We start from the raw sequence: 20,589 nt of genomic DNA on the forward strand, positions 1-20,589 counted from the left end.
TCCCAGCATCAGGATCTTCTCCAGTGAATGCTCCCTTCTCATTTGGTAGCCAATGTATTTGAGCTTCGGCTTCAGCAACTGACCTTCCAGGGAACAGTCTGGGTTGATTTCCCTTAGGGCTGACTGATTTGATCTTGCAGTCCAAGGGACTCACAAGATTCTTCTCCAGCACCACATCTCAAAAGCATCTCTTCTTCTGCGCTTGGCCTTCCTTATGGTTCAGGTCTCACAGCCATACATTACTACTGGGAATACCATCACTTTGACTATACGGACTTTTGATGGCAGGGTGATATCTCTACTTTTTATTATACTGCCCAGGTTTGCCATAACTGTCTTCCCAAGGAGCAAACGTCTTTTAATTTTATGGTTACAGTCACCATCTGCAGTGATTTTGGATCCCAGAAATGTGAAGTCTGTCACTACTTCCATGTCTTCCCCTTCTATTTGCAATCTACACAGGACAGGCTCGAAAAAACTGCCAAAATCACAACCAGTGTGCAGGATCAAATTAGAGAATCACAAAGAGAAAATCACACAAATTTGAAAGGAAGGGGAGGAAATTAGCTTTACTGTGCAGCTGCACTAGGGCACTGGCAAAAATACCCTCCCCCATTTTTTTCAATCATACAAATTGTAGCCCTGCGCAAAGCATGGTGGAGTTGAATCTGACTTTGTACAGGTGTGTGTGGAGTGCAGACACACAGCTTGCAATGCCTATCACAACTTGCAATGCCAGTGTTAATGGTTTCTACCATGCATTCTGTTACCTCAGCATGTTTCCCCATATTATGAGATAGTGTGACTCTCATTTTTTACAGTGGCTAATAACACAGCAGAGAATCCCCTAATGCTTGGCAATATGGAAAACAGAGCCTCACACCTCTTGTCAGTTTAAAAAAAAAAGTCTGGTCAGTTTTAACATTGGTTTCCCCGCACCTTTGCCAGTTTTCTTTATGTTCCCTGTCTTTCAATGAACTAATGCTAAAATGCATGCACAAAATCTGAACCATGAGGATTCAAATGGAAGGTGCTTGCTGGATGCTACTGTGTAGCTGCAATAGGGCAATTGTGTAAATTAAAAAAAAAAACCTTTGGATGTCATCCCCCACACATCACAAGTGACATTCCACCCCAATTTAGAAAAGTGCATTTTAAAAATTATATCTGCAGAATAAGTACACCAGAAGAAGAAGAATGATGTATAAGGCGGGCTCAGAATTCAAAGTCAAGATTAAAGGCTTACTGCTCTGAAAATCTGTAGTAAGATGTCTGTGCATAATGGGTCCATGACAGCAACTGCAAAGGTCCAATGATCAGTTCTTCAAAGTTCTTCAAAACATGATGCACTCACTCTGCTTCTTGGGAGGTTATGTTCTTATAGGATCCCCCCTCCCCCAACTGATTACTGTGTTTCCTTGCTATTTAATGACTTTTATGCTAATTTCTAAAGACAAACGGAAGACAGAAACTCCTTCTCTATTCCTCACAAAATTCAATGGGTATACAACTATCTTGTTCTAATGACTAAAGAGTTTATCTAACAAAATACAGATTTTTTTTAAAAAAAATCACTTCTTTCGCTTTACTTCTGGCTGCCAAGGTTTAGAACTGAAAAATGTAATTCGCCAAGAGCCTTTTAAATCTCTCCTCCCCCTTCTTTTCAGAACAGCTGGAATGGGGAGTTTGGAAGAGGATGTGTGATTGGTTGGGAGTCAGCAGTAGGGTGGAGTGATGACAGGTAGAGGAGGAATTTACCTGTCTAGGTAAGTCAGTGGGAGGTCATGAAGAGAGCAAAGCAAGAGGTGCAACTTGTCTGGTGGGTGCTAGTGTATAGCAGAGTATTTGGAGCTGGTTTTTATTTCCTCTGTAAGGTGAGTTAAATTCTAACCAAACTATGTTTGCTTACGATAAGGAGTGGTCTTGCACAGTGGTGCAAATAGGTGATAGGTAGTTGGTTTTGGAAGAAGCAGCTTGTATACTTTTGTGGGTAGTCAATATGTTGCTTGGTGCTATTCCTGTTGAAATCTTTGGGCTGTTAGAGGATTACAGAAAGGTTTGTGCTTCCTGGTGAAAATAAGCCATATGGGTTGTAGATGTTTCTTTACCAAAGCCTCTTAAATTGATTCTTTAGTGGTAAGTGGAAATGTTTGCTCTTTTCATATTCACTATTCAGAAAATATTGAGTAACTGTATTTTCTCTTTAGTAGGAAGGAAGGATAGCCTGAAAAGGTGACAATATCTTTTTGTTTTCAGTTATGGGTACAAAAGGCAGTTGAAGGATGCAGAAGCACGTGGCATTCTGATCCATTTTCTATACAGGCTTTGAAAGGAAATATTTTACTTTGTGTTAGTGTGGACAGGAGGTCTGTGTTGTAAGTTAAGTGCAGCTAAACAAGCTAAGTGTGTATGTGCTGTAATCTGATCCTGTGCAGCTCAGATTGTGGAGATCCTTAGCTGTAATTGACAATAATTAGATGTGGCTGTTTTGTTCAAGTAGAAGTGGCTAGAGGTTTGGGGGTATGCTGTGTACATTCAGCACCTTCTGTGTTTTGAGCAAAACAATATGTAGGAGTTGGCGAATGGGTCGAAGTGATGACTTTCCTCATAGAGGTGCATTAAAGGAGTTGTTTTCTTGTTATACAATTGCTAGCACTCTTTCCATTTATTAGAATTGCTTATTATAAAAATATAGGAAGGCATGCCGCAGAGCTTTATTATTTTTAAAATTACAGTTCTTACGCAGGGACACTGATTTAAATTGCATGGAGGTCCTTGATCAGATATTGGTCCACTAAACTGCATTAGAATACATTTGAGTGTATGTATTGGTGGGGAGAACCCATACAAAATAAATTACTAGTCATTTCCTGACAATAAAAGGATATGAAATGATTACTGTAAAAAATTGAATTTGCACAGACAAGTAGCATACTTCTAGTAGTTATCTTCTAACTATGACCGGCTAAATTCCAGTGGTATCACATGCACTATTTCAGTAGCATATCAGGGGCTGTGGCTCAGTGGTAGAGCATCTCCATGTCATGCAGAAGGTCCCAGGTTCAATCCCTGACATCTTCAGTTAAGGATCAGATCTAGATGGTTACGTGATGTGAAAGGCTTCTGCCTGAGATCTGGGGGAGCCACTGCCAGCCTGGATACATGACACTGAATCTGAGGGACCAAAGAACTGATTCAGTATAAGGCAAATTCATGTGTACATGCATGTGTATATGTGTGCAGCTTTTCTTCCAGTACAGATGACAGACACTTCTGTCAGTGCGATTTGCTCATTTGGTTTCCAGTACAAGCAGATTGATTTAATCAGTGTTCCCAAAGGTCTGACAACTTTATTTGTAGTAATAATAATCCAAACTGGTAAGCATACTAGAATCATGGAATCATAGAGTTGGAAGGAACCTCCAGGGTCATCTAGTCCAGCCCCCTGCACAATGCAGGAAATTCACAAACACCTCCCCCTAAATTCACCAGATTGCTGTCAGATGGCCATCTAGCCTCTGTTTAAAAACCTCCAAGGAAGGAGAGCCCACCACCTCCTGAGGAAGCCTGTTCCACTGAAGAACCATTCTAACTGTCAAGAAGTTCTTCCTAATGTTAAGCTGGAAACTCTTCTGATTTAATTTCAACCCACTGGTTCTGGTCCTACCTTCTGGGGCAACAGAAAACAATTCCATACCATCCTTGATATGACAGCCCTTCAAATACTTGAAGATGATCATATCACCTCTCAGCCGCCTCCTCTCCAGACTAAACATCCCCAGCTCCTTCAACCTTTCTTCACAGGACTTGGTCTCCAGACCCCTCACCATCTAGCAAGGACATGAGCATAGGATGACTGTCTGAATTAATGCTGAAATCTGAAATTTCTTCTGGGCAAGGGTCTAGCAGTGCGAAAAATGACAATATAGTTGGTCTGGTTGTAACTGGTTGTATATGATCCAAATTTGGCAGCCAAAGTATCTTACTGATCCTATACCCATGAGCAGGGATGTTGTGATAAAAGGCCTGTATGGTTTATGATACACAAAGTTAAATATAGTTCACCATCTGTTTGGTGTAGTGGTTAAGTGCACTGCCTTTTATCTGGGAGAACTGGGTTTGATTCCCCACTCCTCCACTTGCACCTGCTGGAATGGCCTTGGGTCAGCCATAGCTTTCGTAGAAGTTGTACTTGAAAGGGCAGCTGCTGTAAGAGCTCTCTAAACCCCACTTACCTCACAGGGTGTCTGTTGTGTATGTGTGTGGGGGGGGTGGGGGGGAAGGTAAAGGAGATTGTGACCTCTCTGAGACTGAGATTCAGCGTATAGGGCAGGATATAAATCCAATATCATCATTTTATTATTATTATTATTATTATTGCAGCCTGCTGGATGTTTGACAGTCCTCCTGTCCCAGAAAGATTATCAAAGTGTTGGTCCATGATGTTCAGCTTGGTGGGTCAGAATTCATACCAGTCTGTTAGAAATTTTGGGAAAGTGTTATATTCTAAGAGAGGCAAGGCTTTATTCCTCGTTTTAAGTTTTATTTTTCACTGAAGGGAGGTACTGGTACTTGTAAATCTAGCCGTTAATGTGTATGTTTACTTTCAGTGATATGGATAGTGCAGAAATGAAAATGGGGGGGGAGGGGGAGAGACTTTCTCCTTCCCGTGGCATACTTAGTCTGATTCTTTAGGAATTGGTTATGGGTGTGATTAATGATTGTTGTAAGGATGGCTCTATTCTTTGTGGAGTGAAAAATGCACCTTTAAATTTGTTAGTAAAGTAACATGTCTCCCCTTGGAAATGGGCACTGAATTCCATTGGTCAGTATAGTGAACAAGCCCTTTATAATGTCCCTTTACTGACAAGCCAATATCCTACAGAATGCAGCACCATTATGAAGGCAGTTGTAAAGCAAGCAATCTCATCTCTTGTCTCTGAAAAAAAATTTAAAAGACCAAAAACAAATAAACAAAAAACAGCAGTACAACTTGTGCTCTGTAGGCTCTCTGTGTGTATGTTAATCTTTAATTCCTGGCTCTACTCTGGCACTGGTTCACTTAAATAGTTCTTATCGTCCTGTGTCTAATGACCCTTCCCTACCCATTAGGATTTTAAAATAAATTGGCTTAGACAGATTTGACATTTCATAGAGGATTAAAAGACTCCCATGTAACTGAAGGTCACAGAGTGAGGATTGTCAATACCGTCTCCTTCCACTGGCTCATGTATGCATGGTTGATCACTTAACTATACAATCGTGTAGAGTTATTCCAGTTTAAGCCAAATGAAACAGATGGTTTAGACTAGAGTAACTCTGCATAAGATTCCACTGTGAGTGTTGGGTACACCCCTAATTTTACTTCCTTAAGAAAAGAACATATTTTACTGCTGTGTCATATGTACACATCCAGTATCGCTGAATTGTTGGTTTTAAAATGTTAGTTAATATTTAATGTTTCAGATTTTTTGAGTTATAAATAACTACATCTTTGTTACATCCTAAGCTCTATCCCTTAGAACATTTGGGCTCTGAGTTCTGTAATGTCCTATGCCAGTTTGGCATAGTGGTTAAGTGTGCAAACTCTTATCTGGGAGAACTGGGTTTGATTCCCCACTCCTCCACTTACAGGAGTTGATTCAGAGAGAAGGGTGGGGTATAAATCTGCAGTCTTCTTCTTGTTGTTTAGGTATTTGTAATTGTAATGTGTGCTTGATCAATAATGGATAGTCTCTGGCAAGTTGTGTTGCTACCTTACATGGGCTATTGAATCCAGGTATAGTGTCCTAAACCTTCACGTCTTTCTGGATGCATGTTTGTTCTTCTAAATTCTAGAAGAGAGACTTATAGTTTACATTTAGGATTAACAAATTATTATTTTGATCCAGATAACCTCACCTAGGACTCTGCAATAGCACATTCCTGCCTTCTTCTCACTAAAGTCCCATGTACCCCAAAAAATCTTCTCTGGAAGATCAAAGGCCACTCTGGAACAAAGTGTGATATAATACACGAGTACAGCTGTGTGTGTGTGTGTGTGGGGGGGTGCTTTCTGTCTGTACAAGTTCGTATCACACATGCAATGTCTTTAAAATATATTAGGATATATGCGTGCTAGAAAGAAGGGCAGTTTTATTGCATTATAACCACTAGTTACAAGAAAAAAAAAATTGTTCTCCATTCCTTCCTTTTTTCATTCATTGCCTTGTTAGTTGTAACTATTTCCTCTATATGCTTCAAAATACAGCATAGCAGCAAAATATCTTCCCAGGAAGTATGGGCTAATCCAGGAGTTAATACCATTTTTGCTTCGTTTGTAAAAATAAAAAGGTTCTAGTATTCATATATAAGGTTGTGTCCAAGAATTCCTGCATCAGGACTTGGGAGAGCCCCAGGGCTGGCGTGACCCAGTAGGCCAGGTAAGCAGACACCTAAGGTGCCACCTGGCCACAGAGGTGGGTGGCAGGCACCCCCTCCCAGCACATGCCCCACCACTTCTGATGCCCCTTCCCTGCCAACACTGTGCTTGCCCTTGCCACTGCCCTCCTCCACCTCGCCATTCAGCCTGGTGGCCTGCTAGGAGCACTGTGGGCAACGGGAGCTGAGTGGGGGTGGCACAGTAGCAGGTGCACTTGGAGGCTTCTGTGGCAAGGGAGGACAGGCTCCAAGTGCCTCTGAGCACCTTTGAGCGCATTTGCTACCCCGCTACCCCCGCTCAGCCTTCCTGGGAAGCAAGGCTGTGCAGACCCATGAAAGCTAAGTGGGGTGGTGGGACAGCATGTGCACTTGGAGGCACTCGAAAACTGTTCTCCCTTGCTGTACTGCCCTGCCATGCTTGCCCTTGCTGCTGCCTGGGAAGGCTGAGTGAGGGCAGTGCATGCATTCAGTTTCCATGGCAAGGAAAAGAAGGCTTCAAGTTCCTCTGAGCACACACACTGCACACCCTCACCCCCTCAGCCTTCCTGGGTCTGCACAGCTTGCATTGATTGGCTAAGGTTACCAAATGTATCAATTTCAAGAATGCTTGCAGAGTGAGCAAAAATATGCCTCTCAGTGTTAGTTCTGCTGGAGTACTGTAGCAGTTCAGAGCTGGGTGATAGCTCTGGTGTTAGTTCAGTCTGGGGACTGAGGAAAACAGTTCTGAAAATCAACTGGGAAGGAAATGAGAAAACCTGTAGGCTGAGTTCCTTGTAAGGCAGAGCTGGGTTTTGGAGTTTTGTCTGAGAGAGTGAGAGAGGTATTGTGGGGAAACTCTGCCTGGAAGCAGAACAGAAAACTCTGCTGAGGAGTCCTCTCAGCACATCAAGGCAGACTCCTGTTTAATTAAGAACACCAACACACAGAAACTGGGACTAGATTCTTGTGGCTGAGAAGAAATCCCAGGATACAGACAAGGAAACTAGCTGGGTGGGATTGAGACACAGGATTTAGGGGCTTGGTAGTAGGTGTGAGTCCTGTCTGCTAGTGAAGGAGTGTCTGTGAGGGGATTTATCTGGCACAAGTCAGAAGTCCTCAGTATGAATGGCAAAGAGTGTGTGACCCTTTTTTATTTTGGAGGTTGGGAAACCCAAGTTTAGGAGTATAATTCATCTCTGCACAAGAGTGTTCCTAGTCCTAAGTAAGCACTGCCTGCCTGTTTATAGTTTTTATATATTTTAAAACTCTGCCTGCCTGTTAAGATTCTAGTTAGCTTTACAAATCTTCTCCCAATATTTTTATATTAATTCAGCCTGTCCAATCTCTGGTGTTCAGAGATTGTCTGGTTTTGTTAAACATCTGCCTGCCAACTGATTTGTCTATATAAAACCAATTAATATTATTTTACTCCCGTCCTTACCTTTTGTATTCCAATAAACACATCTTTTGGGTTTAAATTTGAAATTGTTTGGTGCCTAGTTTATTTCTGACAGGATTTCAGTGTGTGTGCCTGAAGTACTGGATGGAGGTAACAGAAAAAATGTATAGTGATCACCCACACAAACTGACCCTGACTGGTTCCAGACAGAGGTGCTCAGAGCCTGCCCTCCCTCGCCATGCCTAGGGTGCCAAAAATCCTGGCCCTGGCCCTGGAGGGCCCCCACCCAAAAGATGTACTGATGAATACCATCACAAAAAAAGTCCAAGTGAAAATACAGATAAGATAAATACATTGTGATAAATAATTTCAGTGAAATAGTAAAAACCATGTGGGCGGGCTTCCCTCCTGATATTGCTTATATTTAATTGATTCTTTGGTACAAGCAAACGTTAACTTTAAAAGCTAACATAAAATTTCGTTTGCCAGGTACTTATACTGACCACCACCTACTAAATAAAAAATATACGCATCAGATGTATGCTCCAGCACAGGATGAAGTGGGTTTGCTGTAGCCTAAATTTTCTATTTCTGCATCTCCCTTCTGCTGCAGTTTGCTAATATCCCTGAAATGCTGTTCCTGGGAGATAGGGGGGCCTGAGTAATGTCATGGTGGGATCTGAAGTACATGTTTATAAAAATCATTAAATTACTAAATACTGATTCTTCTAATCCATTTTGGATCCAACCAACAAGGAATACGTCAGAAAAGAGTAGCATAGAAGCGAAAGTGATCGAGTTTCCTTTTTTCAAGACACCAGCTGCTGAAACTTACAAAAACCTTCAGGGAACATTTAAAACAGGGCATCACAACATGGTGTGATATACTGGAACTAATGTTGCTCATCATTCAGCTAAGGATTTGAGAGCCAATGAATCTCACAAATGCATTCTGTACATAACTCAGTTTTGTGACAAACATGATGGTTGGTGGGAGAAATATTTCCCAATAACAAACTAATGAATGCCTAGGGGAAAATATCTCTGCAATAGAACGGCTGTTTGAGGGAAGGGCCTTGAAGCACGTGCAACAAATAACTGTGTAATTATTAGTAGCTTACTTGTTTTAACTATTCTAAATCCTATTCATAATCTTGTTGTAATGGGTACAGGATGCATATAAACTGACTGAAACTGAACCTAGAAGTCTGATTTTATTAAGACTAGGTTCATGGCCACCACATGCAAAGCCTTATGTCTTCTAGTCTTAAGCCTTTAGTGAGGTCTTTCACTGGAAAGAAAAGACTAGGAAATTATGTGTGGAGGAGTTTGTATTTTTAAGGATATCTCATATAGAATTGGGTACCCTCTCCCCCTAGAAACCAGCAGCCTTAAATATGCAGCTATTCTGGGCCATGTTGATATCTATTTATAGACTTCATTTGTAGTTCACCATTCTTGTTGAGATTCAAGGCAGATTACAAACTCCTTTAAAAAAATCTGATCAGACATCCAATAAACAGGCAATAGAATTAGAAAACAATGCAAACAGAAAGCTGTTTAAGGCATGACCATCCATTAACAATGCACAAAAGTGGATTACAAAGGTTTAGAAGACAGTGCAGTGCAAGGAAGGGGATGCAGGCAGGAGACATTAGAGCACAATTGTTTAACTTTAGTGCATGGTTGCTTAGATAATGAACAATTCTGAGTAGGCATGAACCTAGGGTTGCCAAGTCCCTCGCGGCCTCTGGTTGGAACTCTCTTTGCGCGTATGGTGTGATGACATCAGCTGGAAGTGATGTCACCCGGAAGTGATGTCATCTTGCTGGCAATGTTGCATGGCAGCCACTCTAGGTGTTTCTTGGAAAACCTATTGTACCATAGAATTTTCTTCCCAAATGGCTAGAAGTGTCCGGGAAAACCATAGAGTTTTCCCAGAAACGCCTAGAGTGACTACCATGCAACATTGCCAGCAAGATGACATCACTTCCGGGTGACATCATTGCGCCAGCAACGTCAGGGGAGGTTCCCCCTGCTGACCCAATGTGGGCCGGTGGGTTGGGAACCTCCCAGACCAGGGGATTGGCAGCCCTATATGAACTGAACCACTAATCAGGCTGATTCATGGATCATTTTGAACTGCTTCTGACCAAGGTGTTTCATTTGTTTTGTCTTTGCAGTTCATTTTCCCAGACAGCCTGACAACTGTTAGACAGTGCTGGGGTGGACTTCTGAGAGCCCTAGAAATACCCATTGCTTGACTGGCAGCTCTGGGAACCAATCACAGAGCTCCCATTCTGCAGCATGAAGAGTTGTCGGTGAGAGCTGAAGTTGAGCTTTCCTGGGGGCACCTGCTTGGGAGGGGGCTATAACCCAGACATTCCAAATCCAATCTTTGCCAAACTTGGAGGGTGGGTGGAGGAGAGCCTGCTGAAGGCTCCCGGTGAGTTTAACACCTCCCAAACCAATGAACCACAAACTTGGTCAGAAATCAAACAAAATGAGATGAACCACCATTTTCACATTCAGTGCCCATCCCTAATCCTGAGTCTATGCCTTCTATATGCACTGGATCTTCTGCTGACATGAAAATGGACTATTTCAGAGTCTTGGTGGGGAGATACTTTTTGTTTAACTCACTAAATACCTTTGGTACCATGGCACACAAGGTCTTCTTGTACTGATTATTGAACCAACTCTTCTTGTCACATGCAGATACTCCAGGCTACTTTGGCCACAAAGCACATGGCTCTAAAGCATCTGAATCTTCTCAACTTGCCTTTGTCCATGCTGGCTACCTTGATAGCTACTTGTTAGCCACCATCTTATCCTAATTTTCTACCACATGTGCTGAGTTCTGTAATAAAAGCCATGCATCTCAGCCTGGTCACCTTCTTGACTCTCACCTGAGGAACTGGGATTAGTTGCTTTCAGCAATAGCTTGTGGTGAACAATTCTAGTGGATCTTAACAACTGAATGCAGCCAGTTTCTTACACAATGCAGATTAACCTCTCACTTTAAAGCCTGCATAGGACCTATCCTTTTAGGTACTTCTCAGGCCCTGGTGAGAGGAGGTGAGATGGCCAGTAAGAGGGCTTGTGAAATGCATTACAGTTTGTAACAAAAGCTGTTTCCTCATTGAGCAGTATTGCTTACTGGAGTGATGACATACTTGTACATCTATTTTTTAAAATAGTTACTGTAGCACCTAGCTACAAATAAAATGACTTCATTTGCAAAGCAGCTATTCAGGACTGCTGAGTTTATAAAGAGGGAGTAGGCTCCCATCTTGTGCCGCATGACTGTACAGAGGCAGAGCAAAGGAGAGGAACTGGAAACATGTCTTACTGGTTACAGAGCTTGTGGCTGCATCCTTACAAGGAATCTTGGTCTAATGTAGGAAGCACAGCTTTGAGAGGGAGTGGTAGGAAGAGACCAAAGGATATGTTCTCCTTGCCTCTGCTGTTAGTTTTGCAGCATAATCCTGGGCTTAGTTGCTTCACTACAAACTATATGATGCCCCCAAAACCATGCGATGTCTTGGATCTGAAGATGGCTGACCCTGGAAAGACTGCCTAAAAATTTGCAAAACTCAAGGGGGGGCTTTTTTTTTTCTTTTTTGAATGAAGAATGCTTCAGGACTGAAGCTTATGCCTATCTTCTGGGAGGGGCTTAAAGTGGATTTGCAGGTCATAGTTCTTTTAACCATAGTTGGGTCTAATGTAGATGTAATACTAAAGTGATACTTACAGCAAAGCAGTGGAAGGGGGAAAATTGCATATGCAAAAAGAGAACAGAAGACAGGTGCCTGACTTTTAATATGTCAATGATTTATTGCACTTACATTATGTAATTTAGCTCTGTTTCCCAAGAGGTGTCTGCTGCACCATCAGAGTCTGTTCCCCCTCCTTCTCTGCTATGGGTTTCATCCTCCTCCTCCCACATGCCAGGGGTTTTTTCTCTCCCAAATGTAACAATGAGATCTGCACACAAGATTGCAGCATTTTCTGATTCTCAAATTATGGAGAATGTGACATACAAAATGGTAACACTAGACTATTTGAAAGTGCCTGTTGTTTTTCTGTGGTTGTCTGTATCCTTGCTGTGCAAGTTAGCTCAAGTCAGAATGGAGCTGAAATTGTTTTAGCAAATGTATTGCCAAACTTTTGTTTGCAGAGGTAGTGAGAGTAAATTGGGTCACTTACTGCAGAGGACTGGTGAATGAGAAGGATAGTTAAACCTTCATGCGCCTGCTGATTATCCCTTGAAAATGTCTTTCTCCCACACCTATTTCTAGTTTTCAAAGCTGAGTAGAGACTGTAGGCTGAATCTCAGCTTCCTGTAGTTTGTCTAGTATTCTCTGCACATGTCTAAAATTAAAAAGTCTGGATGAACCCCTATGGTAGAACTGTGAACAAATCACTTGTGTGAGAGAGCCATTCGTTCTCTTCTCCTGCACTGTTTCTGATCCCTGTCTCCACTTCCACTGCTGTTTGCTCTTTAAGGGCAACAAATCTGTTTTTCCCAGCAGGAAAAATAGCAGCTCACAGTCTCTCAGTGTATTTCAGAACTTTCTAGTGTGCTTGACTTCTGCTTATCTCACAGTATGCTTGGAAGGTACATGAAGCAGGAGCCCTGATGAAGCTGAGCATGTCCGGATCTAGTCAGTGCCTGGATGGGAGACCTCCTGGGAATCCTACATAAGCCACTTTGAGTCCCCATGTGGAAGAAAAGTGCGAAGCAAAGGGGGGTAGGGAGGGAAAGTATTTGCCTACTTCTCCCCAGGACATGTCTCACAATCACTTGTCTGTACCATAACATGAACCCAACACAAAGAAGCTGTCTGGTTGGGCTCTCCATAAAAAGAAGCCATCTATTCCTACCAATACTGTGATATCTGTCCTCAGTTTAAAAAAAAAGAATGTGAGGCATGTGTCAGGTATACACACAAATCCACACCCTGGCCTCTTTGCTAAGCAAGTATGCACATGTTTCCTATAGATCTGGGGTGGCCAATGGTAGCTCTCCAGATGTTTTTGACTACAATTCCCATCAGCTCCAGCCATTGGCCATGCTGGCTGAGGCTGATGAAAGTTGTAGGCAAAAAATATCTGAACATAAGAACATAAGTGAAGCCATGTTAGATCAGGCCAATGGCCCATCCAGTCCAACACTCTGTGTCACACAGTGGCCAAAAAAAATTTATATATATTTATACACACTGTATGTGTGTGTGTGTGTGTGTATGTGTGTGTATATATATATATATACACACACACACACACACATACACACACACTGTGGCTAATAGCCACTGATGGACCTCTGCTCCATATTTTTATCTAACCCCCTCTTGAAGCTGTCTATGCTTGTGGCCGCCACCACCTCCTGTGGCAGTGAATTCCACATGTTAATCAACCTTTGGGTGAAGAAGTACTTCCTTTTATCCATTTTAACCTGTCTGCTCAGCAATTTCACCGTATGCCCACGAGTTCTTGTATTGTGAGAAAGGGAGAAAAGTACTTCTTTCTCTACTTTCATCCCATGCATTATCTTGTAAACCTCTATCATGTCACCCCGCATCATGTCATCTGGAGAGCTACTGTTGGCCACCCCTGCTATAGAGGACAGCCTTGAATTCTTTAACTATCTGTGCTTTTCCTATGTTAGTGGCTCATAAGAGGTAATGATTGCAAGATGGTCTTGAGAGTTTATTCTTTTTAGTGATCTTTGATGATTATGTATACCTATTGTAAGATGACATCATAAACTTGGAGAAATACAGGAAACCTATGCATTATCAGTCAATGGAAGTGATGGGCAATAATTCAGGATAAATATAAGGAAATACCTTCACTCAACACAGTAAGTTTTCTAGAGCTGAGTGCCACCGGATGTGGTGATTACCACTGGCTTAAGTGGTTTTCTAAAAGGGATTAGACAGATTCCTGGGGAATAGGTCTATCAACAGGCATTACCTATGACATATAAACAGAACTTTCCCCTATGTTCACAGGCAATATGCCACTGAATAAACTGGTGGTGGGGGCACAACAGTGGGAAAGGACTCTTGCCTTCAGCCTCAGCTTGTGGATTCACAGAAACTTTTGTCTGGATAGTTTAAGAAATTAGATATTGGCAGAGATGAGTACTGGGTTTGATCCAAGGTGGTTTGTTTTTATGTTTATGTCTGCGTTAAGCCTTGGTTCATGGTCTACATTGTGATGGAGCACTGGTATGTTGCTTAGTAACTTTTGCAGTTGGCAGTGATGGGACTATTGTTCCTTCATATACTAAACTTATACTTATCTGTGATCACTCAAAGCCACCTTTCCCCCCATTTGTATTTGTTGCTGATACAAATACTAGATATTGAACATGACAAGAAGTGGTGTAAAGGAAAATTTAGATCAGAGGCTGCTGGTATGGCCTCATTGGGTCTCTTTTGACACACCAAAGTATGGTTCCCTACAGCTGGTCTAGTTAGGAACAAAAACGGCAAGAAGAAGTTATAATTGGCAGAATACCAAAAAAAGAAGCTAATTTTGTCACACTGGTGCTTGAAAATGATGGAAGGATCTGTGATGCTGGTGAGCAAACAGGAAGTTTGTAAATAGTCTTTCACCGTCCTTGTTTCACACATACATTGTAAATACTATCCACCTCATACAGCCAATGTGGGACAATTGTAAAGTGTAGTTCTGACATGACTGTGCAAGGCTCAAGAGTAGGGAGGGCAGGATATGAAATTCAAGGAGCTGGGCAAGGTGCTACTAATGTGTAGCTATAAAGTCAATGACTCCTTTACTGGGGAGGAGGGAAGAGGAAATGTGCCCCTAGGATAGTAACTATCTCTCTCCATAACCTACTTTGCAGCATTATTTTGAGGATAACAGAGGGGTGGTAGAGAAATACACCATGTATGCTACCTTGAGTTCCTTGGAGGAAAGAAGAGGCATAAATATAGGGATGTGATGGGCAAAAAATGTATGGTACACATAGAGATAAACAATCTATTCATGATATCAGTAAGTAATGTGATTTATTTTGATATGTTGTTTAGGTTGGGTCTTGATATGTTGTTTAGGAGGGTGGGCCCTGAGATAATTTTGGAGCTCCATGGTGGCTCTTAACAGCCCAGTGTTTTTGAAATTCTTTAAGTTTGTCATAATATAAATAAAGTCAGTACATTGATGAAGGATATTCTTTACATATTGAAGGAACAGGTGTTTGGCAAGTACTAACTGGTAAAACAAATTTCACACACTGAAAGAAGCTAACTATTAAATTCTATACAAAATTGATAATGTATTTGTTCTGGTAGACACAATAAGCTTGTGAATTTCAGGACTGCTTAATATTAATATGCTATTGTAGAATATAAATACAATGCTGTACTGTTACCTATGACATATAGAATAAATGTTTTAAATAAATATTTGCTAAAATTATTGGATGGTACTTAAATATAGCAATTTGTAGTATTTTTATAGGATAACTTGTTCTTTTTTCGGATCATGTTTTGAAATTTTGAGCAGACAGAAGAAAGGCAGGTGTATAAATAAGTTGTTGTGTCTTGTTTTTCTTTCTTCTCCAGAACTCTTGGGTCATATTTGCAGATATCTTGTTTGACTTGTGATATGCCTAAGAAGGACTTGTGGGTAGGGACAACTGACCCAGATCCTGCAGCAGTTGTTGGCAGTGCAGACAGCTGTGACAGTATGATCAGCAACGACTCCAGTCAATCTGAAATGGTAAAGTTACTTTTGTTCTACTTTCTGTGAAGAATCAAGATGGTTTGCAACATAAACCAGCAAGACAAACTACTGAAAACCTAAAAAATAACAATTTAAACATCAGCAAAAACTTGGTCAAAAGCAAAGGAATAACTTTGGGGAGGAGCGGTATTTCTGAATGTACTTGTCTGAGGTGTGAAGGCTGATAAGCATTTAGTTCCACAAGGTCAAGGTCATTGCAGAGAAAGCCATGTACCATACAGCAACTGTCTCTCAAGATCCTATATCCAGAATAAAGTTGATATATATACTTTTCAACCTTTATGGCCCCAACACTGATACTTTCAAAGAATCTGTTTTATCCTTCAGCTTTTCACAGACATAGCCTGTTCTTCCACATGTCTTGACCACCACCGGTGAAACTAGACATGTGATTTTTCAAACTGTATATAAAACAGATCTTCAGACTGTGTATTTGAGAAGATTTAATGACTTTGTTTCTCAAGAATGCCTTATGCACAATGCATTCCTGCAAGGTTTCATTTTCTCAATTTGTAACTTTTCGAATGGGATGGATTTCTGTCCCTTAAGTATGTGGAAGAGTATCTTTCTCATCTGCCCACAATGGCTTTTTGATACACACACAGATGTATATGTGTGTGTGTATACATACACATATATATGTTTATAGACACACACACACACACAAGAAAGGTGAACTATTTCTTGTTTTAGTTGCAATTACTACGCATACATTTCCTACAAATTACAGTTCTGAATTCTTTCTGTTGCACATGAAAGGAAACCTGGTCATATAATTAATATGGAAATACTGAGTAGTCCCTATATGTCTGACATGATCTTAACCTTGCATTCTGCTCTCTGCAGCAAATCTTCACCTTGGAAAATAACAAAGACCTGATGTATGTCTAGGGTTGCCAGTTCTGGGTTGTGAAATACCTGAAGTTTTTAGGGGTGGAGCCTGAGTAGGGCAGGAATTTGGGAGGAGGGGGTTCAGTGGCATAGAGTCCACCTTCCAAAGTGACCATTTTCTCTAGGTTAATCAATGGTAATTCCAGGAGATCTCCAGCTGCCAACTGGAAGTGCCTTTACAAAAGCACATTGCAAATGAACTTACAAGTGCTTTAAACCAAAAATCTTGTGATACTGTTTAAAATGCATGTCTCTAACAACAGTAGCTACCCTGCAAATTCATGGTCTGTTTGACAAGAGGAAGTTAGTAGAAGTTTTCTTGATTTTGGTAATAAAGATTAACTCTCATTTCTATGTTAATGCCACAGGGAAGCACTTATAATTAATTTATCGCTGTACTATACTTTCTATTTTGTTTCCATAGGAAAACTTGAGGGGGGGGTGGAGATTGAATCCATTAATTGAATCCAATTAATATCAATCTTTTATGTTTCTTTGAGTAACACTGAACAGATTTTTATTTTTCATATAGAGTGACAGTGGTTATGACTATCTATCTGTGGAAGAGAAAGAATGTCTTATGTTCCTTGAAGAAACACTAGATTCACTAGATGCTGAAGCAGACAGTGGGCTTTCTACTGATGAGGCTGAGATTGCTGTGCCTTCCAAGCATCCACGGACATGGCCTCAGAGAGACAATCCCAAAGGTAAACTTTTCTGTAACAGAACATTTCAGCTGAAAAGTAAATTAAGGTAGCAGCAAATTCTAAACTTTTCCTAACTTCATTTTGTATTTATTGATCATATTTGTAGGCCACTTTTCCAGTAGCTCAAAGATTTTTTATTATTATTATAACAAATATAATGTTACTGACTGTAAGGTTTCTTTAACATGCTTGAGCTTCAAAAGCCAATTTTAAAAAATGATATCCTTCCTTACAAAAATATATCCTTATAATAAAGCTAGGGTGGGGTTTCCAGATTACTTCCACAAGTTGAATTCTCTTAATGTTTTTTTCAAGTTAATTTACCAACCAGGAATCTTGTAATGTCACTTTGGTGCACTGAGTATTTTGTTTGAACATGGAAAAAGTTGCTACAAACATTTTACAATTTGTAAAAAGTTACAAACACTTGAGTTTGCCACATGGGGATGCTTTCAGGTAAAATAGTTGCCATTAAGTAAAATAGCTTCAGGTATAGTACTGTTTTCATCTGTCATCTGAAGTGGAATGGCAGGATGAAAGAATATTATCATTTTCTTGCTGTCACCCTGTTGGAAGTCATCTCTTCTGCTTTGTGATTGCCTCCCAAATTTTTCCACGCAGTGCTGTTTATTTGTGGTGCTTTCACCACAGAAAAATGCTACAGCCCCATTCCATTTGCTGAATTTTTCCCTCTTAGGTAGAACCACCTTCTTTCCCCTACAGTGTTTAGAGTTTTTGAAAAGGCACCCTGAAAAGGAATGTTACTCATTATTATTTCCCCTTTCCTTTTCAATGTTACAGAACTGGACCATGAAAATCTTGGAAAACATCAAAAAAATGAACAGAGGAGCAAAAAAGGTGTTTCTGGTTTTGTTTCTGTTACATGTCCAGGCTACCACAGCCTTCCAAGGAATGTTGGTGTAAGAAAGGACCCCCAAACAAACAAACATTCCCTCACAGAGATGGCAGGCTCTAATACTAATGATCCAAAAACGCTTCCTCAGTTGCACATGAATTCATGGAGGTCACATAAACTTGGGACTGTGGACATGCCAAATGACCAACCCAGTATTAGTACCTATATAAAGACCCCTGATTTGGAGTCCGTAGTCATTCCACCTCCTGAGCCATTTCAAGATCAGTGGAGAAGCCATTTCACAACAGGGCAGGAGCCAGCACTTCTTAATAAGGATTCCTGCAAGGATCTTGAAAAAGGGACACCTTGTCACTCTGAGGTTAAGAGAAATATTGACATAATTGAGGGTTATGAGGCTAGAGCTACCCAACAGCAGTTTTCATCACAGAAGGTGGGTCTGGCACTTGGAAAACATACTGTTCTAAAACCTCTGTCTCCTCCGCCTAACAAGAAGATAACTGAAAGTGCCCAAGACAATTATAAAAAACCGATGGTGGAGGAATCTCCCCTGGATTCTAGCCTCAAGCAGGGTCCTCCCACTGCCCCAAAGCCCAGGAAGCTGCCCCCAAACATTATCCTCAAAACCAGCAAAAACAATGGTTTGTCACTCACTGTGGAGTCCAGTTCCAAATTAAAAGTGCTTTCTCCATCAAATGGCAGACCCAGAGCAGCAACAGGTGACTTTTCCACAGAAAAGATGCATTCTCTTCAGAAAGAGCAGGATAGAGCCAGGCGAGAGGCTCTTGAGAAACTAGGTCTCCCGCAAGATAAAGATCCAGATGATCACGGGGCCAAAAATTCTGCTCTCCCAAAATCCAGAGAAACTTCAAGGGCTAGCAGCAGGGAGAATGTAAATGTTGATAATATTGCTGTGAATAAGAAACCTGAGCAGCAGCATAGCCAAGTTGGAGGGAAAGGCTTCTGCCCTATGGAGATCAACATTCCAGGTATCAAACAGGCAAGCTTTAAATCCAACACACTGGAACGATCAGGAGTGGGCTTGAGCAGCTATGTCTCTTCTGGCAGTGAGGATAAAAATATTAAGAACAGCAGCTCAGTTGGCAAAACATCGTTTTTGGACAAAATATCTCCAAGTTTTCTCAGGAATAGTCGGCCACGTACAGCTTCCCTTGGCATGGGGAATGACTTTACTGATCTGAAGGAGAACAGAATGCAGAATTATGAGATAGAAAAAAGTGATAAGCGAAGATCTTACCCACTTCAAATTCCTGCCAAGCTTCCCAGGCCCCCATGTGTCAGTGTAAAAATCACACCTAAGGGGGCCACAGATGAGGACCGAAAGGAGGCTCTGAAAAAACTAGGCCTGTTGAAAGATTAAGACAAAGGACTAATATAATGCAAAAATTGTGTTTTCAGACAGTATGCTTGTTGCTTTCCAGAACTTAATTAAAATTGGACAATCTGTAGCAAGATTTGGACTAGCAAGTAAGTATGCACAGTGGGTTAACCTGTGCTAGTTTCAGCTGACAGCATGAGAACAAACATCTCATTCAACAACAACAACTTTTATTTGTATCCCGCCATCCCCGCTGGAGCAGGCTCAGGGTGGCTAACAACATGATTCATACATTGATTATACAAAATTGAATAAAATTACATTTAACGGTTTAATTAAAATTCTGGTTAAATTTTAAAATTAATAAAAAGTGCTTTGTTTGTTTTGTTGGAAGTGAGCAACTCTATTTAGATTAACCTTTATCTCACATAGACAATTGATCAAAATCTCTCTGTATATGTGTTGTATATAGTATATTAAGTTATGACTATTTGTATGTAAGAAGTAGATGTTAAACTTGAAGAGGAAAATGTAAAGATATAGGTTAATATTACTAAAGCAAGACATGAGCTCTGGGTATAGGGCATTTAATCATGACAGTAGTTGTATGCCTAGTATGTTAATTAGATCAGCATGTGAATTTTGATTCTGGAGTTAAATAATTGAGGCTGCTAATTCATTTTGGAGAGTACACTGAAACCACCACCAGCATCTGACTAGGTGAACCATGAATTGGAAAATGTATTTTTTTTCTGAAAGCCCAAAGTGCTTGACAATTCACCTAGAATGTAGGTTCCAAATGATAAACTAAACATTGAAACTGGTGTTGATTTGTTGTATCTGCTTGTTTGAACAAATGACAGTTGTATGCTAAATTCATACAGCTTTTAAAAATGAAAAGTATATGTTTTTTTTAAAAAAAAATGAGCAATAAATTTTGTAATATGTTCACATATTATGGCTTTTAGTTTATTAATTTATTTTTTACAAGAACATGTTTATTAAGTGGGGGAAGACTGGCTCATAGGAAGTGCTAATATTGACCATAACATCTGATGTAAAAACGTAATGTACTTAGAAGACTGACTGCTGGCATTTGTTATGCTGGTGGAATCAGTTCCTCACAGCTGGCAGCATCACTGCTAGGCTGCAGGAACTCAATTTGCCTCCCTGGAGAGTAAGGGAGGACTTTTACGGC

General features: G+C 40.7%; 1 protein-coding gene across 2 annotated transcripts; it reads left to right on the forward strand.

Moving 5' to 3' along the window:
* Positions 1-1,670: 1,670 nt before the first annotated feature.
* On the forward strand, positions 1,671-20,346 carry C2H1orf116 (chromosome 2 C1orf116 homolog). 2 transcript variants are annotated; one of them, XM_060231278.1, is made up of 4 exons: positions 1,671-1,874; positions 15,400-15,556; positions 17,004-17,178; positions 17,980-20,346. In XM_060231278.1, the coding sequence occupies exons 2-4, from the start codon at positions 15,443-15,445 to the stop codon at positions 19,431-19,433; spliced, it is 1,743 nt and encodes a 580-aa protein (XP_060087261.1). In that variant the 5' UTR covers positions 1,671-1,874; positions 15,400-15,442; the 3' UTR covers positions 19,434-20,346. The 2 variants fall into 2 exon arrangements, with proteins under 2 accessions (XP_060087261.1, XP_060087262.1); XM_060231279.1 differs by lacking the exon at positions 1,671-1,874 and adding an exon at positions 1,969-2,136.
* Positions 20,347-20,589: the final 243 nt, after the last annotated feature.

Source organism: Heteronotia binoei, chromosome 2 (genome assembly GCF_032191835.1).
Source record: "Heteronotia binoei isolate CCM8104 ecotype False Entrance Well chromosome 2, APGP_CSIRO_Hbin_v1, whole genome shotgun sequence".
NCBI lineage: Eukaryota > Metazoa > Chordata > Lepidosauria > Squamata > Gekkonidae > Heteronotia > Heteronotia binoei.